The sequence below is a fragment of the Pelodiscus sinensis genome, chromosome 15 (genome assembly GCF_049634645.1).
Source record: "Pelodiscus sinensis isolate JC-2024 chromosome 15, ASM4963464v1, whole genome shotgun sequence".
NCBI lineage: Eukaryota > Metazoa > Chordata > Testudines > Trionychidae > Pelodiscus > Pelodiscus sinensis.
Genome location: NC_134725.1, coordinates 22755943 through 22774914, shown reverse-complemented (window position 1 = coordinate 22774914; position 18972 = coordinate 22755943). Strand labels below are relative to the sequence as shown.

Here is an 18972-nt window from a genome sequence, read left to right as displayed (position 1 = left end):
GCTAATATCGCTATCAGTGGAGGATCTCCTTGACCTCCGTCTTGTCCCGGACCTATTGACACAAGAGCTCAACTAGGGCCTTGTGTAACACCTGAATCCGCAGTCTCTCCATCTCATGGCTGTGAGGCAGGGAGCTCCTCTGCTTTGACCCAGTAAGACCTATCGGGGCAAGTGGAGGAAGTTTTCAGCATGGCCATACAGAAAAGTGGGGACCCCATGCGAGCCCTCATTCCCCTAATCTTAGATTACCTCCTCAACCTCAAGCAGCAGGAGTTGTCCACCTCCTTAGTAAGGGTACACCTGGCAGCCATCACGGCCTTTCACCAAGGGAAAGGAGGGAGCTCCATCTTCACCCATGCCATCAGCAAGTGTTTTCTGAAGGTTTGGATAGGCTCTACCTCCAGATTAGGCAGCCCGTCCCACAGTGGGACCTAAACTTAGTGCTTTGAGGACTTACGCCAGCCCCTCCTTGAGCTGTTGGTTACATGTGTGCTCTCTCACACACACACATCCTGGAAGGTGGCTTTTTTGGTGGATATCACCTCAGAAGTCATCACCATCATCTGAGTTGCGGGCTCTTTCTTCCGAGCCACCGTACATGGTGTTTTCTAAGGATAAATTGACCGTATATCTGCACCCCTAAAGTAGTATCCCTTGTTCCATATGTCCCAGGAGATCTTTCCTGCCGGTTTTCTATCCAAAGCCGGCACTACAGACACTAGATGTTAGGAGGGCTCTAGCCTTTTATTTAGAAAGAACAAGACAGTTTCGTAGGTCTACTCAGCTCTTTTGTCTCGATAGCAGACAAAACAAAGGGCCTCTCAGTGTCAGCTCAGTGCCTGTCCTCATGGATCGTGGCATATATCAGGGTGTGTTATGACCTAAAGAGGAGATCGGTCCCGCCTCTTACAGCCCACTCTACCAGGGCCTAGGCCTTCTCAACGACATTTTTGGCGCAGGTGCCGATCTTAGACATTTGAAGAGTGGCCATATGGTTGTCGGTCCATACTTTTACTAACCATTATGCAACAGGCTAGACAGGATGCTGCTGTTGGCAGAGCAGTGTTGCAGTCTGTTTCCTCTTAGGTGATTCCCAAGCAATACCCGTGGAGGCGGGGTCAGAATCCTAAGTGGAATGGACACGAGCAAGCACTTGAAAAAGAAAAAACGGTTACTTATCTCGTAACTGTTGTTCTTTGAGCTTTATTGCTTATGTCCATTCCAATCCTGTCCATCTCCCCTTGGTCGGAATGTCTGGCAAGGAGGAACTGAGGGCATGAGAGGCCAGTAGGGGATTGCACTGTTATACATGGGAATGGGCTCCCTGGCTGGCTGAACAGGTACTGCTAAGGGTAAAAAGCTTTCAGAACCTGTGCTCAGGGGGTGCACACACCTTAGTGGAATGTACATAAAAAACACATCTTGAAGAACAGTTACTAGGTAAAGTAACCGTTTTTTTCTAATTTGCCTTTACTTTGGGTTTACATTTTGAAGCTTTCTCCACAGCTACAGGCCTAGGAACTTACTTTACAAAACACCAACAACGTTGAAACCACCCCATATTTACTTGACTCCAGGTTGTGGGGCTTTTAAGGAAATCAGTGTAATAAGAAATACAAAAAGCACTAGCAGTGCTGACCCTGTTGCTGGGATAGGGCTGCCAGGAAGTGGAAGATGCTGTCCGGAATGCAAGGGAGCATGCTGCTAGGGGGTGTGGCTAGAGCTGCTGCCGGGGCAGGGTTTGCAGTACAATGGGAATGGGGGGGCTGCCACCAGGCGCGGAGGGTGCACAAGCGTGGGGTGCGGAGTCCAAGGGGAATGGGGGAGTGCACAGGGGCGCGGGATCTGCGCGGCCCTGCCTAAGTTTCGGCTTCCGGGCGGCGCTCCCCCGCCCCAGCTGCCGTGGCTTGCTGCTGCTCCGCCCATCGACACACGTGGGACGGCCCGACATGGCGCTCTCTGGGCACAATGCGGCCGCCGCGCTGGCAGCCAGCCTGGAGTCGGTGCTGCAGAGCCGGGGCGGCGCCAACCGCGTCTTTGAGATCCTGGAGCTATTGCAGGTCAGGGGGTCCGGCCGTGCCGGAGGGGCTGAACTGGGGATCGGGGGGGGTAGTGGTGTAGGGAGGGGTGGAGAAGGGGAGTTCGGTAGCAATGGGGGAGCGGCTAAACTAGGAGTCAGAGGGTGGGTAGCAGTGTGGGGAGGGGTGGACAAGGGGGGGTCTCTAGCAGTGGGAGAGGGGCTGAACTGGGGGTCGTGGTAGCAGTGTGGGGAGAGGTGGTGAAGGGGGGTCGGTAGCAATGGGAGAGGGTATGAGCTGGGGCAACTGAGGAAATCTGGGGGTAGTTGATTATATTGGTTAGGTCAGTGGCAAAGGGAATGGGGGACTGAGGTGGGCTGAGAGTGGGACTAGGAATCACTGATGGCAGGGATATGGCAGGTAGCTTTGCAGACAGCTGTGTGGGGGAAGGGAGCGATCTTGTGGACATGTTTAGTCAGCCCCAGAAGCCCTAATGGGTAGGTTTCCTGTTGTCTCTGTCTCCCCTTCAAGCACCTCTCTCTCTTCCTGTGGACGCACTTGCTGACCTTGTTGCTCAACCCCAGGCGGACAAGGAGGATGTAATCCTTTGCGCCATCCGAACTTGCAGTCGGCTTTTTGGAGCACTCCTGGAGAGGGGGGAACTGTTTGTAGGCCAGCTGCTGGAAGAAGATACCTTTCTCACAGGAAAGACAGTGTCTGGTTGGTTGGTCTCTGTAGCATTTCTGAAAACCCTGGTCACATGCTTGATACATGTGCATGGCCCAAGTTCCCAACATTATCCTGTGCTAACCTCAGTAATTTGCACTTTCATCAGAGCAGGGTAAAATCTCCCAATACTGATGATGGTAAAAGGGGTCTTCATGTTTAAGTAGGGAATATCTGTATTACAGAGCCTGGCTTAATCCCTGGAAAATGGACCTTTATGTGACTAAAATTGGTCTTTGGCCTAGTGTACACAAGACTTGACTGTAGATGCAGCATACAGTGCAGGAAACACCATTTCCCCGATGCTAGCTATGTCAACACAGATTTGATCAGCAGAACTGTGAAGGTCAGAAAAGTGGCATTTTTCACATGCCTGATTTAATGTAGCATTGCCTAGACCAGTCTTAGAAATGTCATGAATCCAGTGCATTCCCCTAGAGTGGATGCAGTCCTACTACATAGGTATCAGCACTAACGTAACTAAATCATTGTGAAATCAGTACTAGGTATCAGTAAAGTATAAGTCCTAAGTCTTTGTCACCATTTGAAAAGGATGCACTTGTAGCAAAAGCACATGACTTTGAACTAGGTGTTAGGAGAAGTGGGTTCTGTTTGTGGCTCTGCCACAGACTTTCCTGTGCAATCTTGGGCAAGTCACTTCCCCTACCTACACTGTAGCTTGCTCACTAAATGGGGCTAAGTCTTCTTTATATGACAGTGTAGACTGAGGCTTAACATTAATTCATTTTGAAATCCTCAGATGGAAGATGCCAGAGTTTCGTGTTTTACAAATGATAGATTCTAGGCCTAGAGCAGTTGTGGTAACTTGCCCAAGCACACATATTGAGTTAGTTTCTAAATAGATGATGGGATGAGCCTCATAATGCTGTTACCAGCTGTAACCCTTAGATTGCTTCCCTCGGTGATCAGGACTATCAGAAACAACACCAACTTACACAATTTGCTCCATTTCATTTTGTCTTTCAATGTTCAGAAGCCTCTCTCTTTGTATTTTGCCCTTCAGATAATTACAGTGCAGAAGATAAGTACAAAATATGGATGAGGCATCGTTATAATAGTTGTGTCAACTGTTTGGTGGAGCTGATGAGCCATGAGTCTTTTCAGGTCAAGGTAAGCTGTTAGCAAGCAAGGGTGGGACAGTATGTAGTTGGGAAGTTTTTGAGGTGAACACGAGGGAAAATATTTACTTCAGTGGGTGATTCTCCAAATGAATCTTGAATCCGCATCCCAATGTGGCGGATGGAAGAGGGGCACTATGCTGCTGGAAGTGCTGTTTTTTGGATGAGACGTGTAAGCAATATGAAGCCCTGCAACAATTTCTGTGCTGCCTAGTAAACTAATTGTTTGTGTTGTAGCACATTCTTCCTGCTCCATAAAGACTCCTGCCTTCCTCCCTCAAATGTGAACATGAAAGGATGGGGAAGTAGCAGGGGAAGCCTCCAGGCAATGTGTCTGTGCTCTGCCATTCCCTTGGGGACTTTTTCTCCCCATTAGCAGGAGGATGGTGCTGATGCTCCTGCCTTTGGGGAGCAGGAGGTGTGGCTCGAACCCACAATCTCAGGCTTTGTTATATAGCTCAGACCTCTGTTGTTCTCCTATTATCATATCCTAATGAGAGTGACATCTTTAAGAAGTAATGTATATTGCTTTTTTAATCTTTCTTTTGTCTCCTTTAAAGGAATTGTCACTCTTAACACTTATGAAGTTTGTTGAGTTGGAAGGGAAATACCCTTTGGTCAAAGCAGAATGGAAGGGGAGTTTCATTTTCCCTTGTGAGTTTTTAAAAGTGAGTGGCAGAATTTTAAAGTTGTTGCTGTCAACTGTTCTGTGTCATGTACGAAACTTGGACATCGCTCTGTTGATAATTGGATGCTGACTTTCTGATATAACAGAGGTCTGGAGTACCTCTTGGCTACAAAAATATCTTTTACTGTTAGTATATAATGTGTATTGACTTTCTGGTTTCTTTTCCAAAACTCCTTGCTAGTTAGTTGTGGAGAACTTAATCCCTTGTGAAGAGGACTCTTCACTCCTGATTTCACGTTTCCAAGAATACCTAGAGTATGATGATGTTCGGTACTTTGTAATGAAGGCTGTCACTGAAAATATTGGACAAGTCATGCAGAAGACTAAAGAGGTACTTAGAATATTATAGTCAAAGTCTGAATATATCTCCATTTGGAAGAAATAACTTGCATGTGAAGTTACCTGGAATGCCTTACTTGGTTCCAGTGTTAGTGTCCGAGACCTAGAGAGATACATGTGCTCCTTTCCATGCAGTGAGCTCTTTCCTATTTTCTTTTTATGCTAGGTTTGCAGAAAGCTGCACACTAAACATGGACCAAAAGAAATTCTTCTCTGGTTTTGCATAGTCTCTTTACGTGGGTACTGGATTCTGATTTTTCCAAACCTCAGTAATCTGGAGAGCTCAGAGAGAAGGTTTTGATTTTTGCTTCATTCTCTAGTAGGCAAACAGAAGCCTCTCTCTTTGTTTTTTGTTTGTTTGTTTTTCCTAGCAGCAGCCAAGTTTTCCTTTTATGAAACCAAGGTTCATTCAGATCCAGGTTTTATATTAGATAAACCTGAATAATTTAAGAATGGGAGAGTTTGTAAGAATGATTCTGATGTTAATCTGTCTTTGATTCTAACATCCAGAGCTTTGTTTTAATGTGTTGGGTCTTTTTAGTTAAATGCTATAATTGCATGTAAAATGGACTGATGTCCAAGTTACTGATTCTCTATGCATGTGCTTCCTCACCCTCTCTCCAGGTTCTGCTTCCAATTTACCAGCAGAATGTATTTTCCCTCATTTCATCAATTAGCATGCCAAGCAAAGAGAATGAGGTGGTCCATTTTATGGTAAAGCAAGGTTAGTAGACTTTGTTGTGTCAATATTAACTTCATGTGATGGCATATGAAAGAAAACTTAAGAGTGTTTGCTTGTTAGAACTTACCAAAGTAATTAGAATGGCACCAAACATAACAAAATCCAAATTCAGTAAATCAGAATTTAAAATTGAGTATTATACACACTTGTGATCATGCATTGAAGAAAAGACTACAGTCCATTTTTAAGACCACTTTTGAGCTTTTAAGCCTACATTCTCTTTATATCAGAAATGAAAGAAGTTTGTTGCTTTTGTATTTTAGATCAAACTGCAATGACATGAGAAAATCATACTGGCTACATCTAGACTGGCATGATATTCCGGAAATGCTTTTAATGGAAAAGTTTTCCGTTAAAAGCATTTTCAGAACAGAGCGTCTATATTGGCACGGACGCTTTTCCGCAAAAAAGCCCCAATCGCCATTTTCGCGATCGGGGCTTTTTTGAGGAAAATAAATCTGGGCTGTCTACACTGGCCCTTTTGTGCAAAAGTTTTGCGCAAAAGGACTTTTGCCCGAACGGGAGCAGCATAGTATTTCCACAAAAACACTGACAATCTTACATGAGATCGTCAGTGCTTTTGCGGAAATTCAAATGGCCAGTGTAGACAACTGGCAAGTTTTTCCAGAAAAGCGGCTGATTTTCCGGAAAAACTGGCCGGTCTAGACACAACCACTGTGTTTAATTTCTCTCTCTGTTTAAATCTGCACAAGAAAAATTTGATTAGTGCTTTCTGAAGTGAAAAGCTTTTCAAATGTCCACTGCTCCATGTAGATTCAACCTGAAATAAAACTTCACTCGGTTATGCTTGACTAACTGATATTTATTTATTTATTTATTTATTTATTTATTTATTTATTTATTTATTTATTTAAAAGGGTTCGTTTTTTTGGTCATTTCAAGTGAACTATTTGTCTTGCCTTTTTCCCTTAAAATAGCTAACCAAGAAGAATGGAAGGTATTGAAGTTAAAGGTAACACTTCATTCAGCTTGGTAGAATTGAACTTTCTCTTTCTCAGTATGTTTGGCTCAGTGTTTGTTTTCATTTTCAGGAGCATAAACGGGCCTTTGAAAGGATGTGGCTTGGATTTCTTAAACACAAGGTGGGCTGGTGTTCGTTAATTTAATTTAGCCTTATCTAATCCTTGCTGCTCTTCTAGTCCTGGGACTATCTGCAAATTGTCCACGCAGCTCACAACACTTGGCAGTATGAACAGATGTCCTCTAGGACTGGATAAGAGCAGCTGCATTCACTTCTGCTTGTGATTTGGGTTCAGATGCTGAGTTAATGTTGCATTGCACCAACCACCTACTTATAAACCCCTCTTGATATTTTTCATTTCTTTAATATCAGCCTCATGTCACGCTAAAGAGTTAGCCTTGCTATTTGATACCTATACCCTTAAAAGAATGAAAATCAGCTCTCCCTATGGACCTTGTCCTGGCAAGTAACTTCATGGGAGCAGAACTGTGCACAGAATATCATTGATTTCACAGGGGCCTCTATAGGCACAGGATCGGGACCTTTGTCTCTAAACTATGCTAAATCTGTCCAGAACATTACAATTTTCTCCCTTGTCAAACCTTCTATTCGTTAATTAAATTGTTTCTTCTCTCTGAATTGTTCTCTGGAACAGTTGTTTAATGCAGTTCTCAAACTTTTATATTGGTGACCCTTTTCACACAGCAAGCCTCTGAACACAACCCTTTATACATTAATAACACTTATAAATGCTGGAGGTGAATCAGAGTTTGGGGGTAGAGGCTGACATTAGGGATGTGAACAGGTAAGCATACCCCTTAACTGTTGCCCAGTAAGCATCACCTTTTAACTGGTATTTGGGAACAGCTGTACAGGACCAGCAAAGCTCCCCCTCTATATGTTTAAGTGGTTAACCAATTACAGAAATTTTACATCCCTAGCTGACAGCTCACACCCTCCATGTAATAACCTCATGACTTTTCTCGTGGTTTAATATGATGTTTTCTCCTTCACAGCTACCTACCAGCCTTTACAAAAAGGTTCTTGTAATTTTGCATGATTCTATCCTGCCTCACTTGAATGAACCTACTCTCATGATAGACTTCCTGACAGTCGCCTATGACATAGGTGGGTAAAGAAAGAGGATTCTGTGAACCGTGCTACTGCATCTCTCTTTATTGTATGGGTGGACTGGGACGGTAGCATCCCCTCAGACTTTTCTGGGGATGATTTAAAAGAGAAACACATCTGGCTGATTCAATAGAGATGTGTTTACTTTTGGCTGGAAGGAAAGCAGCCTTTCCTTTCACCAGCCTTGGGGAAAGTAGGTGAAACTTCAGGACCCTTGAGAGTGAGGTAAAGAGAAATAAACCAATACCTGTTGGGGGTCTGAAAATAAATATTTTTTTATTCTGGTTCTTTGTACGTAAGAAGATTCTGCTCAGAGCCATAGATCAATCGAAGCATATATAAAAAAGATCTCCTAAACTAATGCTCTTGTAAAACAAATAAAGCTTCCATCTTGGCTGTGTTCAAATATAAGATGCACATTGTTCCTGCTGAATTGTTAATTCAGAGGAAATCTTTGTCTCCAGACATTGCCCTGGTGTGTGGGTGGGAGGGACAGAATTAGGCCATTGTGCTTGTTTCAGCTCCTTTTTGTGGTCATGTCCTTTAGCAATAGCTAAAATCAGTCCGTAGCAAAAAAAGTTGTTTAAGTAATTTGTGAGTCTCTGGAAACCATTAGTTGAATTTACATCCCTTGAATTTTACAGCCAATCAGTACAGTGGGAGGGGTTCACATAGGTTAATTGCTTTAGTTTCAAGTGCTCTGGATTTTGTGTCCTTAACATTTGCTGCAGAAACCAGCGATGCATTGCCAGCTTTGCTCAATTCTCTTGTACCACTTTGCTCTTTTATAGGTGGAGCAATCAGTCTCCTAGCCTTAAATGGGTTATTTGTTCTGATTCATCAGCATAACCTGTAAGTAAAAAAAAATCTTGTTTAAAGGTGGAAGTGCTTTGTTTGGGAAGAGTTTTGCAATTCTTCCCTTACATATAAAAGATACTGACATAGATTCCCCAGTTTCCTGTGCTCTGTAATTCCCTCATTAAAAAGCTAAGTACTGCACTAGGACCCAGTCCATTGAGTGTTGTGCCCTTTTGATAATTTAGCCCTTAACTTTAAATGCCGAAGCAAAACCTAAACCCATCTGAAAATGAGTGTGGAGCACTTGAAAATCTAGCCCCATTTGTGCAAAATGCTGCAAGATTTGAGGCTGTTATTACAAAATATTGGAGTATATTTTAGTAAGGTGTGTATCACATGCTTCGGAGCTGGTTGTGGTAAGATCTGGGACACGTATCCCAATGTATTGTGAAATAGTACTCATTGTATGGACTTGAGCTGAAAAGATGCCAGTTGTGACTCGATCCCTGAGAGGGGGAGAAAAGGAGATTACCACCTATGTGTGTTGTAGGATGGGGTAAATTTGCTCAGCACTTGTTTTATTGTGTGTTCTCTATGGTTGTATATCACTACTTAATAGGCACCAGCCCTTCTGCCAACCACTTCTCATCCCCACCCCCTGCTGCTCCATCAATGAGTTCACTTTGCTTTTTGGAGCTTTTTGTTTCACAACTCCTGTCTTCATCCCTTGGTGACTTATGCCATCTCAGTCCACTTTCCAGTGAACAGGGGTCCCCATTGCAAAACCACCATTACCTTGTCAGCAGTTTCGGCAAAGGGTGAATGGACAGGAAAACTTAACTGCCCTTCCAGAAAAAGGTGAAGATACGTTTGCAGTGGGTGGGAGCTTGCATTGCCTCTGTCAGTGATCTGAAGCCATTGTCATTAATGGGAGTTTTGCTGTTGACTTCAGGGGTTATAGCTGAAGCCAGTGGGAACTCCACATGACACAGCTGGCCATGCACAAAACTCACCAGTTTATTTTACAAGGTGGTGGCTGAGGAGAGGAGCCTCTATCTGGCAACTGAATTATAGGAGGCCAAATGAGGGTGCCCTGGAGAAGGATGGGGTCTAAATGTAGGTTATGAGGAACGCTATATAACTTGGCCACATAGTGACACTGTGCTTCTAAGTCAAGAATTTGCAGTATCTGTTTGCTTTTTCTAACAGGGAATACCCTGACTTCTACAAGAAGCTGTACAGCCTCTTAGATCCTTCCATATACCATGTGAAGTACCGAGCCCGGTTTTTCCATTTAGCCGATTTATTTTTGTCGTCATCGTAAGTGCCAGTTTTGTAATATATGATCGGTTCTTTCCCCCTGCATTTCTATCCAACCCAAGACAGTCCTCGAGCAATTCCCTATGTGTGTCAATAAGTACATTTTGCTATTTCATTTTTGAAGATTTTTCATATGCTTGAATAGGTTAAAAAGGTAAAAATTCAGTTATCTGAAGTCCTTTATGAGCTAACGCTGTTCTGCAAGCTCAGTTTTGCTGCTGTTTTAAACAGGTAACTAGAAACAGTGAGCAAATATATTCTCTCTATGGCTTTAGTAGCAAGTATGCAAGAGTAGCCTACAGAGCACTTTGCAGAATTTCGCAGACCTGCAAAGCCATTGAGAAGTTTCTGGCTTTTCACAGATAGCATCCTCTCTTAATGCTATCCGTTCAGTGTATGGTAGGCAGAAGCTAGATAAACAACCTACTAATTTGAGGCTACATTTCTATTACACTTCAGTAATGCAATAAACCCAGAGCAACATTGTGTGTGACTTACTACTAGAAAATCAGTCTGAATTTCTGTGTTTTAAGATTTTTGCATCTTTTTTGGTGAGTAATATGGTATTGCAAGCAATGCATTTCTGGATGACTTTGTCAAGCATTGCAGGGCATGGATTAAATCAGAAGGCTGAGTAGCTATAATGCAGCATCCTTAATCTTTGCTCCTATGATCCAGATGAAGTGCCTAGATTGGCTGATGGATTCTTTAAAATGGAATTGATTAGTAAAAATAAGGAAAAGTGTCACATACATTTATCTCTCTCACACACAAACAACTTTATTTAAAGAACTTTGTAACTTCCATAAAGTCAAGCACTAACAAATTAGCAAATGCCAGACTTAAGGTTTCCTGTGCAAATTAGCATGTACAAAGCTGCAAGTCAGTCTCTGCCAGAAATGTCCATAAAGAGGAGCCACAGATGCAGCTCAAAGATGAGGGGGCCACATAAGAGTTTATTAGTAGGGGTCCTACCAAATTCATGCCCATGAAAAACACATTGCAGAGTGTGAGTATGCTCTTGACCTTGGGATCTGCTCTTGACCATGAAATCTGGCTATTGTAGGGGAGTTGTGGTATTGCTATCTTTCCCTCTGGGCAGCTAGAGAGTGTAACGTGTCATCTTCTCATAGGTGCCTAGCTTGGAAGGCAACACCATTGCCCGCAGCAGTACAGAGCTGAGGGTGGCATGGTGAGGAGGGGGTCATCACTGTTTGCAGGGGCCAGCACTAGCCTTATGAGTGGGTGGCATGAGGAATTGATCAGGATCATGGGGCATCATGATCATAACTAACCCAAAGCCTCTCTAACCCCCAAATGCTGGGTCCCTTGCAAAGGCTTTGACACTTGGATATCTTCCAACAGGCATTTGCCAGCTTACCTGGTGGCAGCATTCATAAAGCGCCTCGCCAGGTTGGCCCTCACTGCTCCTCCCCAGGCTTTGCTGATGGTCATTCCCTTCATCTGCAATCTTTTCCGGAGGCACCCAGCTTGCAAGGTTCTTGTGCACAGACCTGACGGGCCTGAAGGTAACGGGAACAGACAGGGGACTTGCAGTGCTCTATAAGTGTTCACACATGGGCTGATTGGTGAGCTGGGGAAGTGAAATCCTAGCTCCAGGTCCCTTCTTGGGGTTTTATTAACCAAGATTCAGAATATTCTTACTGTCCCTTATTTGTTTGTAGGATGACATAGTCCATCTACTGAAGGTCCCCGATTCTTTCCTGCCAGTTTTTGTTTCTTGCTGGTGTCTTTCTCTTAGTCTTTCTACCCAGTAGAGGCAGAGAGCTCCTGTAGAGTCCTTCCCTGATGGTAGGACTCCCTATCTGCTCTTCTGTCTTAGAGGCAGGATGCCCTGTTTGAGGCTGTCTGCAGTGCCCATGACTAGAGGCAAGTATGTGAACCTGCAATGACAGCTGTGAATGGGCTCAAGGACTAATACATCCACATACCAAATGCCTTGTCTCACTCTGCTAATGGCACTGTACTGACATAATGATACTCAATGTCTGCAGGTATTTTAAGTTGTTTCAATCTATTTCTGGGATGCCCTGGGGCAGACTTTATTGTGCTCAATATAAAGAATGAAACATTTGTTTGGATACGAATAGATAAGCTCGGGCTTTCCTTGGTTCCCAGGATTTCTCCTTCCAAGTTTGGCTTATTAGCCCCCAGTATCTTTATTGCCTTTTCTATGAACTGGTGGTAGATGGTCCTGCACAATGAGTGACAAGATGGGACCATTTGAGACTCTGGTCTTCACTTCAGACCATTTTGACATGTTGCCTCCAATTCCCCCAGTCACCTCCTGTGCTCATGGCAGTGTGCTTCATTCAGCAGAGCAAGCCCTGATTTGGAGTGCGAGCAGCTCTGAGATCTGCCAGGTCATATCATTGTGGGCTTAGTTTTTATCTGCAGGCATGTCAGATGTTTTCTTGTCCCAGAGTAGCTGTGCCTGTTGTTCTCTGCTGCTGCCATGCATCCCTCATGGACTGTGTGTCCCATTCAGGGAGGCTATTAAATATTCCTATTAACATCTCTTTCACTCAGATCTGTCAGAAGATCCATACATTATGGATGAGGAAGAGCCATCTGAAAGCAGGGCTTTGGAGAGCTCCCTCTGGGAGCTGAAGGTAAGTCCTTCAGTAAGAGACTAGTGCAGGACACAGAGACCCCCTCCTACTCTCCACTCCCATTTTTGCTTCCTGCCCATTCTCCTACCACTCCACGCCATGATCTTACAAGGGGAGGAGTCACTTTAAGGAACATCGCTGAAAATCAGATGCCTTCCTGGCCATTGTCTGTCTTGCATTGCAGTAGGAACCAAAAGCAAGAGGCAAATAATTTCACATGCACAAGAGCTGGGCTGTAGTTCTGTGGAGTAAATGACCTGAGTGTTAGTCTGTCTGGCCACGCAGTCAGAAAATCACATTGTTACTTGCGAAGCATAGTGCTGAGAATAGCAAATATTCTCTAGTGAATAAGCAAAACACTAGGGTCAGAGGTAAAAAATGATTCCGCTAAAACCTTGTGGAGTTTAATTCGGATGCATCCAGTTGGGCTCCAAAGAACTGAAAGCCAATAGAAGATAATTAAATTCGAATCCTCTTGTGGGAGTCTCTAGAATCATAGAACACTAGAATTGGAAGGGACCTCGAGAGATCAAGTCCAGTCCCCTGCCCTCAGGCCAGGACCCACTACCGTCTAGACCAGTGTTTCTCAACCTTTTTTTTTTTAAAAGCTAACAAAAAAAAAAAAAGTACCCCCAGTTTTCAGATACCATTTTTTTTCTATCATTGCAACACATTTGTTTAAACAACTTAATCGTAGCCAGGCGGGTGATGACATTTTTGGGTGTAAAAAGTACAAAAATAAGAGCTATAAAACTTAAAACAAAAATTCAGTTTTCTCCAAATTTGTTGCGTTGATGTACCCCCCCAGACTTCTCTCGAGTAACCCTAAGATACTCATACCATCCCTGATAGACATCTGTCTAACCTGCTGTTAAATATCTCTAGAGATGGAGATTCCACAACATCCCAAGGCAACTTATTCTTATATAATCTTCCAGCTCCTAGGAGATAATCAGTTAGGTTGAACTCCTTTTGTAGATCGCTTTTGGAATTTAGCAATAACAACTATATAGCACTACAATGCATAGAGTAACAGTTTAACATTTTTCTGGGGGTTATAGCACCAGCTAATGATTGAAATATTACCTGCACTAATCATCACAACTTGCACTGCTAGATAGAATATATTTGCTAGCTCTGTCTCTGATGGATTCATAGAAGGAGGAGAATATATTACATTCTACCTCATGGCTGTAATGCTTACCCTGGGACTTTTGCATAAGGGAGGAAGCCTGCACGAAGCTATGTTGTAGAACCGTTTGCAGCCCTTGGCACTGTAATATGCCTCTGGGCAGGGAAGGAGCCAGACCTCAGTTGTGGTGGAGGTAGACAGTGCACTGGAGTTCTCTCCAGTCAGTCTCCGCCTATGCTGCCTAGTGTTCCTACACAGTGTCTCCCTAAATTGTGTCCTAGATTAAGGGGCTGCTAACTGCATGGCACATGTCAAGAGGTTGGATTATGCTGCATCATTGGTAAAATGGGAAGAATAGTAGATCCACCCAATGTTGCTCAGGCGGTAAGGCCCCCGTCTTTCAGGGTATTTTAGTGCCTAATTCCCATGGGCACTTGGCACATCACGTAAATACTTTTGAGGATATAGGCATTAGATTCTTGCAGTGTTAGCTGGTGCAGAGAGTTGCATTCCAGCAGTCAGGGTGGGAAAGCCTAATGAATTTATTATTAAACATACCATTCTTCTTGGTGCTTCAGGCCCTTCAGAGCCACTATCACCCTGATGTGGCCCAAGCAGCTGCTGTTGTGAACCAGTCACTGTCTGAACTAGAAGATGATATATCGGAGCTCCTGGAGCTATCTGCCTATGAGGTAGGTTTGCTCTGGGTGTATGTTAACACTAGTAATAGCTGGGTACTCAGGTTAGGATCAGGTTCTGCAGGGGCGAGCCATGGGCTGCTCAGCTGTGCCACCTCCTGTCCAGGTTGAAGTGGTAGCCAAGCTCTGCAAGGAGCTAAGCTATGATCTGTTTGCCAAATTGGGAGGTTATAGGAGTGAGAGCTGGGAGGCTATGGCAGCAACTGGCTTGATTACTGCAGCCAGTTTGTTGCTTGTTTCATACTAATTTGCCAGCTCTGGTTTGTCCTAGAGAAATCACAGCAGCTAAAATATTCCCCTCCCAGCTTCTTATATTGGAGCATGCTGCTGCAGCCACTGAGAGGCAGAGGAGCCGCCAAGAGTTCTGAGCGCCACATAAGCCCTCTGTTAGGGCTGACAGGGGATTTGTGCTGGGGAGGTGGAATTTTCCCTTCCATGCATTGCTTGATGCTGCCTGTTGACATTGTTCCCTGTTGGTAGGATAAAGGGTGCAGTTGCCTTTAACCTAAGGATGTTAAGGAATAGATGACTAGTCAATTATCCGATAAGCAAATGCTTATTGGATAGTCAAGTCGACTAGTCAATCCTCCCCCCTCCCCACGCCCACCCTTGCTGGCTCTATCAGACAGAGGCAGCAAAAGGCGGGGGGGGGGAGGGGGTACTTCAATTTGGCAACGCCGCACAGAGCCCATACCCTGGTCTCCATGCAGCGCTGCCGCTTTGAAATGCCACCTCAGCATTTCACCACTACAGCAAAGTTGATCCTGGGTTTCAGCGCGGCATTTGAAATGCTACCGCAGCATTTCAAAGTGGCAGCGCCATGTGAAGCCCGAGATCAGCTGTGGACTCCCTAGCTGACTCCGGGCTCCCTGCAGCATTTCCATGGAACCTGGAGGAAACTGGGGACTCCCCAGCTGATCTTGGGCTCCGTGCAGTGCTGCCACTTTGAAATGCCATGCTGGAGCCCGGGATCAGCTGGGGAGTCCCCAGCTGACACCAGGTTTCATCAAAATGCAGTGCAGAGCCTGGAATCAGTCTCCAGCTGACCCCAGGCTCCACGCGGCATTTCCACGGAACACAGGATCATCTGGGGATTCTCCAGCTGATCCCAGGCTCCAGCTCAGCATTTGAAAGTGTGCAGAGCTCAGCATCAGCTGGGGAGTCCCCAGCTGATCCTGGGTTCTGGGGAAATGCTGCACAGAGCTTGGGATCAGTCCTGGGTTCCGCGTGGCATTTCAAAGCAGCAGTGCCACATGGAACCCAGGGTCAACTCCATGGGGGCTCCATACGGCTGCTGCCACTTTGAAATGCACAAGAGCCCCCACAGGGGACTCTTGTACTTTTCAAAGCTGAGACACTGAGTGCAGCCCGTAGTCCTCAGGACTTCCTGCTGGCCCTGGGCTGCAAATGGAGTTCCAATTTTAAAATGCATATTTCAAAGAAGGAATATGGAAGTGCCTATTGAGTAGTCGAGTAGTCAATGGAAATGTCATCAATTACTCAACTAGTAAATTAATCATTATTTAACATCTTTACTTTAACTCCATCTGCTTGTGCGATGCCGCCTTTTTAAAATGGCTTCCCCCATTGTGACATCACTGAAAAGGCCTAAAGCATTCTTGGCTTTCTTCTTTCCTGCTTTGGGTGTGGGGATAGAAGTCTTACTTGGCATGACTGAGATTTGTATTGCCAAAAAAAACTTTTTTTTTTTAATAGCTTTTTGATAGAGAAATAAAGAAAAAAGCCACCACCGTGCCCCTGGAGTTTGAACACATGAAAGGATTGTTTGGCAAGAAGAACGATCTCTTCGTGGAGCATTTTGCGTTAGAATGATACTGCCTTTTGATAATAAATGGTTCTCTGTGACTGACTGTGGAAGACACAACTAACTGTTTTGGCTATGAAGTTGATAGACTAGGTGAGATGCTCCTGTGGTCTTTGCCAGCTTCTGTAAATGGAATCTTCCTCCTCATTTCCATAACAAATTTCTTGTTTTTCAGTTGCTCCCTTTTGCATTTTATTTTCATCTCCTGCTTGGGGTTAGTAAGAGATTTTCTCTATAGACAGTTAATCCATAATTATTCACTGGTGGGTTCTTGCACCTTCCTATGAAGCATCTGTTGTTGGTTATTGTCATTGATTGGATGCAGGGCTGGATGGACCTGATCAGCCCTGGAAACACATTCATCATGTCTGGCCATCTGTGGAAGCGATGGGTTTGGTAGCCACATCAGCCCATTAAGCCTGAGTCCTGCCCAGGTTTCACTCCTCTTGTAGTGTAGGAGTTGATGCTCTTCTAGTGAATCTCAATAGATGGCTTGTAAATTGGTATCAGGTAATGACACTGTAACCATCATTGTCTGTGTATAGTTGACAAACTTCAGATAGGAATAAACTAATTTAATCCAAGAAGTATTAATAACTTTTACAACTGACTACATCTAATGTGGTGTCAATAGGATCAAATTTTTGCATACATATCAGTCAGTTGGTACAAAGTTGCATTAGAACATTACCACAGGCTTACTGAGACTAAACTCCTCGTTTGATCCTGTGCTGATCTTGGATTTATCTGTGGAATAATGAGTTGGTTAAACATAGTTCCGCTTACACCTTGGAGGAGGAGGATGAGCCAGTGGAAGCCTGAATACCAGTCAGGCTTTAAATAGTACCTTTCCACTGTTTGATGCAGCTAAGTTGAACAGTTTGATAAAGCCCCGGACCTAGATTTCCAGAAGCCATGCCGAAATTTCCTTTGCTGTTGATTTAGGTTTGAATCTTGCAAAATGTTGAGTGTACAGCCAGAAATCCAGCTAAATACATGCTTAATTTTAAGCACAAGAGTAGTCTCTTTTAAATCAGTGGGATCCAATGGTCTTTCACAAATTTCTCCTGTCCAGTTAATTTTTAGCTTTGTCTTTCAGCATTTTGAACATAAAAAATGTGTTCATCCTCTGAAAGAAGCAGGTAAAAGATGGTAGAGACCTGATTTTGGAAAGGGGTGAGAGGACACAAGTAGAAATTCTGCAGAAGTTGGGGCAGAATATATCCTACGACAGTGTCTTCTAACAGTGTCCATCGTTACATGTTCTCCAGGCTATTAAGAGTGGAACACATAACAAATTACCAAGGGCCATCTACAAGCAATTAAATAGACAATTTCTACTAGTGGCTCAGGGAGTTGTTATCCTACTTCCCATAGTGCAGTGCTCAACTTCTCTCCTAGGCTGTTTGCCCTTTGGCACCTCCACTATTTTCAGTTCAGATAAACTTCCAAAAAGTTTGGCTGGGATATTTAAGGGATCTTTAGGGAGGTAGGTGCTGAAGTCTAGTTAAATTTCAGTAAGAACAGGACACCTAACTTCCTTCAGTTCCCTTGGAAGTTCCTGCCTTCGTTATTGCGTCTCTCACAGGACTGTGGTCTCAGCTGGTCTTTTCTCTCTTCTCTGTCTTCTGCTATGAATGGAAGGGTGATGCTGTGGTTGTGACACTAGCCAGTCCCTTGGAAGTCTTGGCGTCAGGCTTCACTTCCTTAGCTGTAAAACGGGAGTGCTAACACAGCCCTACCTCACCGGGATGTTGTGAGGCTCATTAAAGATTATGAGATGCTCAGACATGATAGTTACAGGTGCCATGTAAGGACCTAAGATATTCTTGAATAAACATGAGTTGGATTTTTAACCCGCTGTGCCTTAGTTGTGTTTCCTGAAATGTGTGACCTTTGCTACTCTGCCCTCGTGCTGTTGACCCTGTTAAAATGAGGCCTTCCTGTGGAGTCTGATCTCTGTCACATCCCCTTCCCACCTGACTTTGGTTTGACAGATGTTCACATGAAGATGAGTGAGGCACAGTGGTTTGAATTTTGCTGCACAGTTAATACCAGTTTGCTTCCCATTAATTCTGTGTAAGAAACCTGAAGGTGTGTTATATGCAGAACTTAGTTAAGAGTGGTATGCTGATATAACTGCAAGTGTGGAGCAAAGTTTCCTGTAAGCTGCATGGCTGCGCAAACACAGCTGCTGCATACTTGAAACAGAGGAGCTTTGAGAGCAGGTAAGGAAGGGGAGATAAGGAGGGAATAACTGGCTAGGGGGAAGATGAGGGAAGGAGGGAGTAATTGGCTGGGGGGAGAGTCATAGTGGAGGGGAGTTTGATAGTCCCATCTGTGCAAAGAGAGAGAAGCAGAGACAGAAATGCAACACTCTCCTCAAGCCTCTAGGGCTGGAAAGGGGGAGATAAGGGGCTGACTGCATGGGAAATGTGGGAGGGAAAAGGAGGTGGTGCTGACATTGGGGTAAGGTGGAGGCTGTGGGAGTTTGTGCTGTGTGTCCCAGGGTGAAGTGAGGGAAGGATGGCAAGTTTGTGCTCTGTGTACTATAGGCTGTTTGTGCATGCAAGTTTGGGAAGCAGGATTTTATCCCAGCCGCTGGATGGACTGTGGGGAGCAGATTGCACAGGGATAGGTGGGGAAAAGAAGGTGGTTGGGTGCTGGCATCTGCATTGAGGTGGAGGCATGAGGGGGAGTTTGTTTGGGGTGTCCTGACTCGCTTGCTGTACTCCTCGGTCTGTGTTGGAGGAGAGGCATGGAAAGCAGGCTGCAAGGAGGGTGTATGTGTGCTAGAACAT

The 18972-nt window shown here is 44.5% G+C and overlaps 1 protein-coding gene across 2 annotated transcripts; it reads left to right on the top strand.

Annotated features, from left to right (window-relative positions):
• The first annotated feature begins 1755 nt into the window (after positions 1–1755).
• On the top strand, positions 1756–18027 carry NOC4L (nucleolar complex associated 4 homolog). Of its 2 annotated transcripts, none has more exons than XM_075898400.1 (15): positions 1756–2060; positions 2603–2742; positions 3769–3875; positions 4444–4551; positions 4753–4902; positions 5535–5634; positions 6591–6625; positions 6705–6755; positions 7651–7762; positions 8557–8617; positions 9773–9883; positions 11249–11412; positions 12434–12516; positions 14227–14340; positions 16063–18027. In XM_075898400.1, the coding sequence occupies exons 3-15, from the start codon at positions 3804–3806 to the stop codon at positions 16177–16179; spliced, it is 1278 nt and encodes a 425-aa protein (XP_075754515.1). In that variant the 5' UTR covers positions 1756–2060; positions 2603–2742; positions 3769–3803; the 3' UTR covers positions 16180–18027. The 2 variants fall into 2 exon arrangements, with proteins under 2 accessions (XP_075754515.1, XP_075754514.1); XM_075898399.1 differs by having other exon boundaries at positions 1758–2060; positions 2603–2738.
• The last annotated feature ends 945 nt before the right edge of the window (positions 18028–18972 follow it).

Bases quoted from the DNA above. Each gene is read 5' to 3' on its own strand.
- NOC4L (XM_075898399.1), top strand. From the start codon at position 1,758: ATGGGGGGGCTGCCACCAGGCGCGGAGGGTGCACAAGCGTGGGGTGCG. The intron at 6,756-7,650 runs GTGGGCTGGTGT...TCTCCTTCACAG, and splicing joins TTGGATTTCTTAAACACAAG to CTACCTACCAGCCTTTACAA. The intron at 14,341-16,062 runs GTAGGTTTGCTC...TTTTTTTAATAG, and splicing joins TGGAGCTATCTGCCTATGAG to CTTTTTGATAGAGAAATAAA.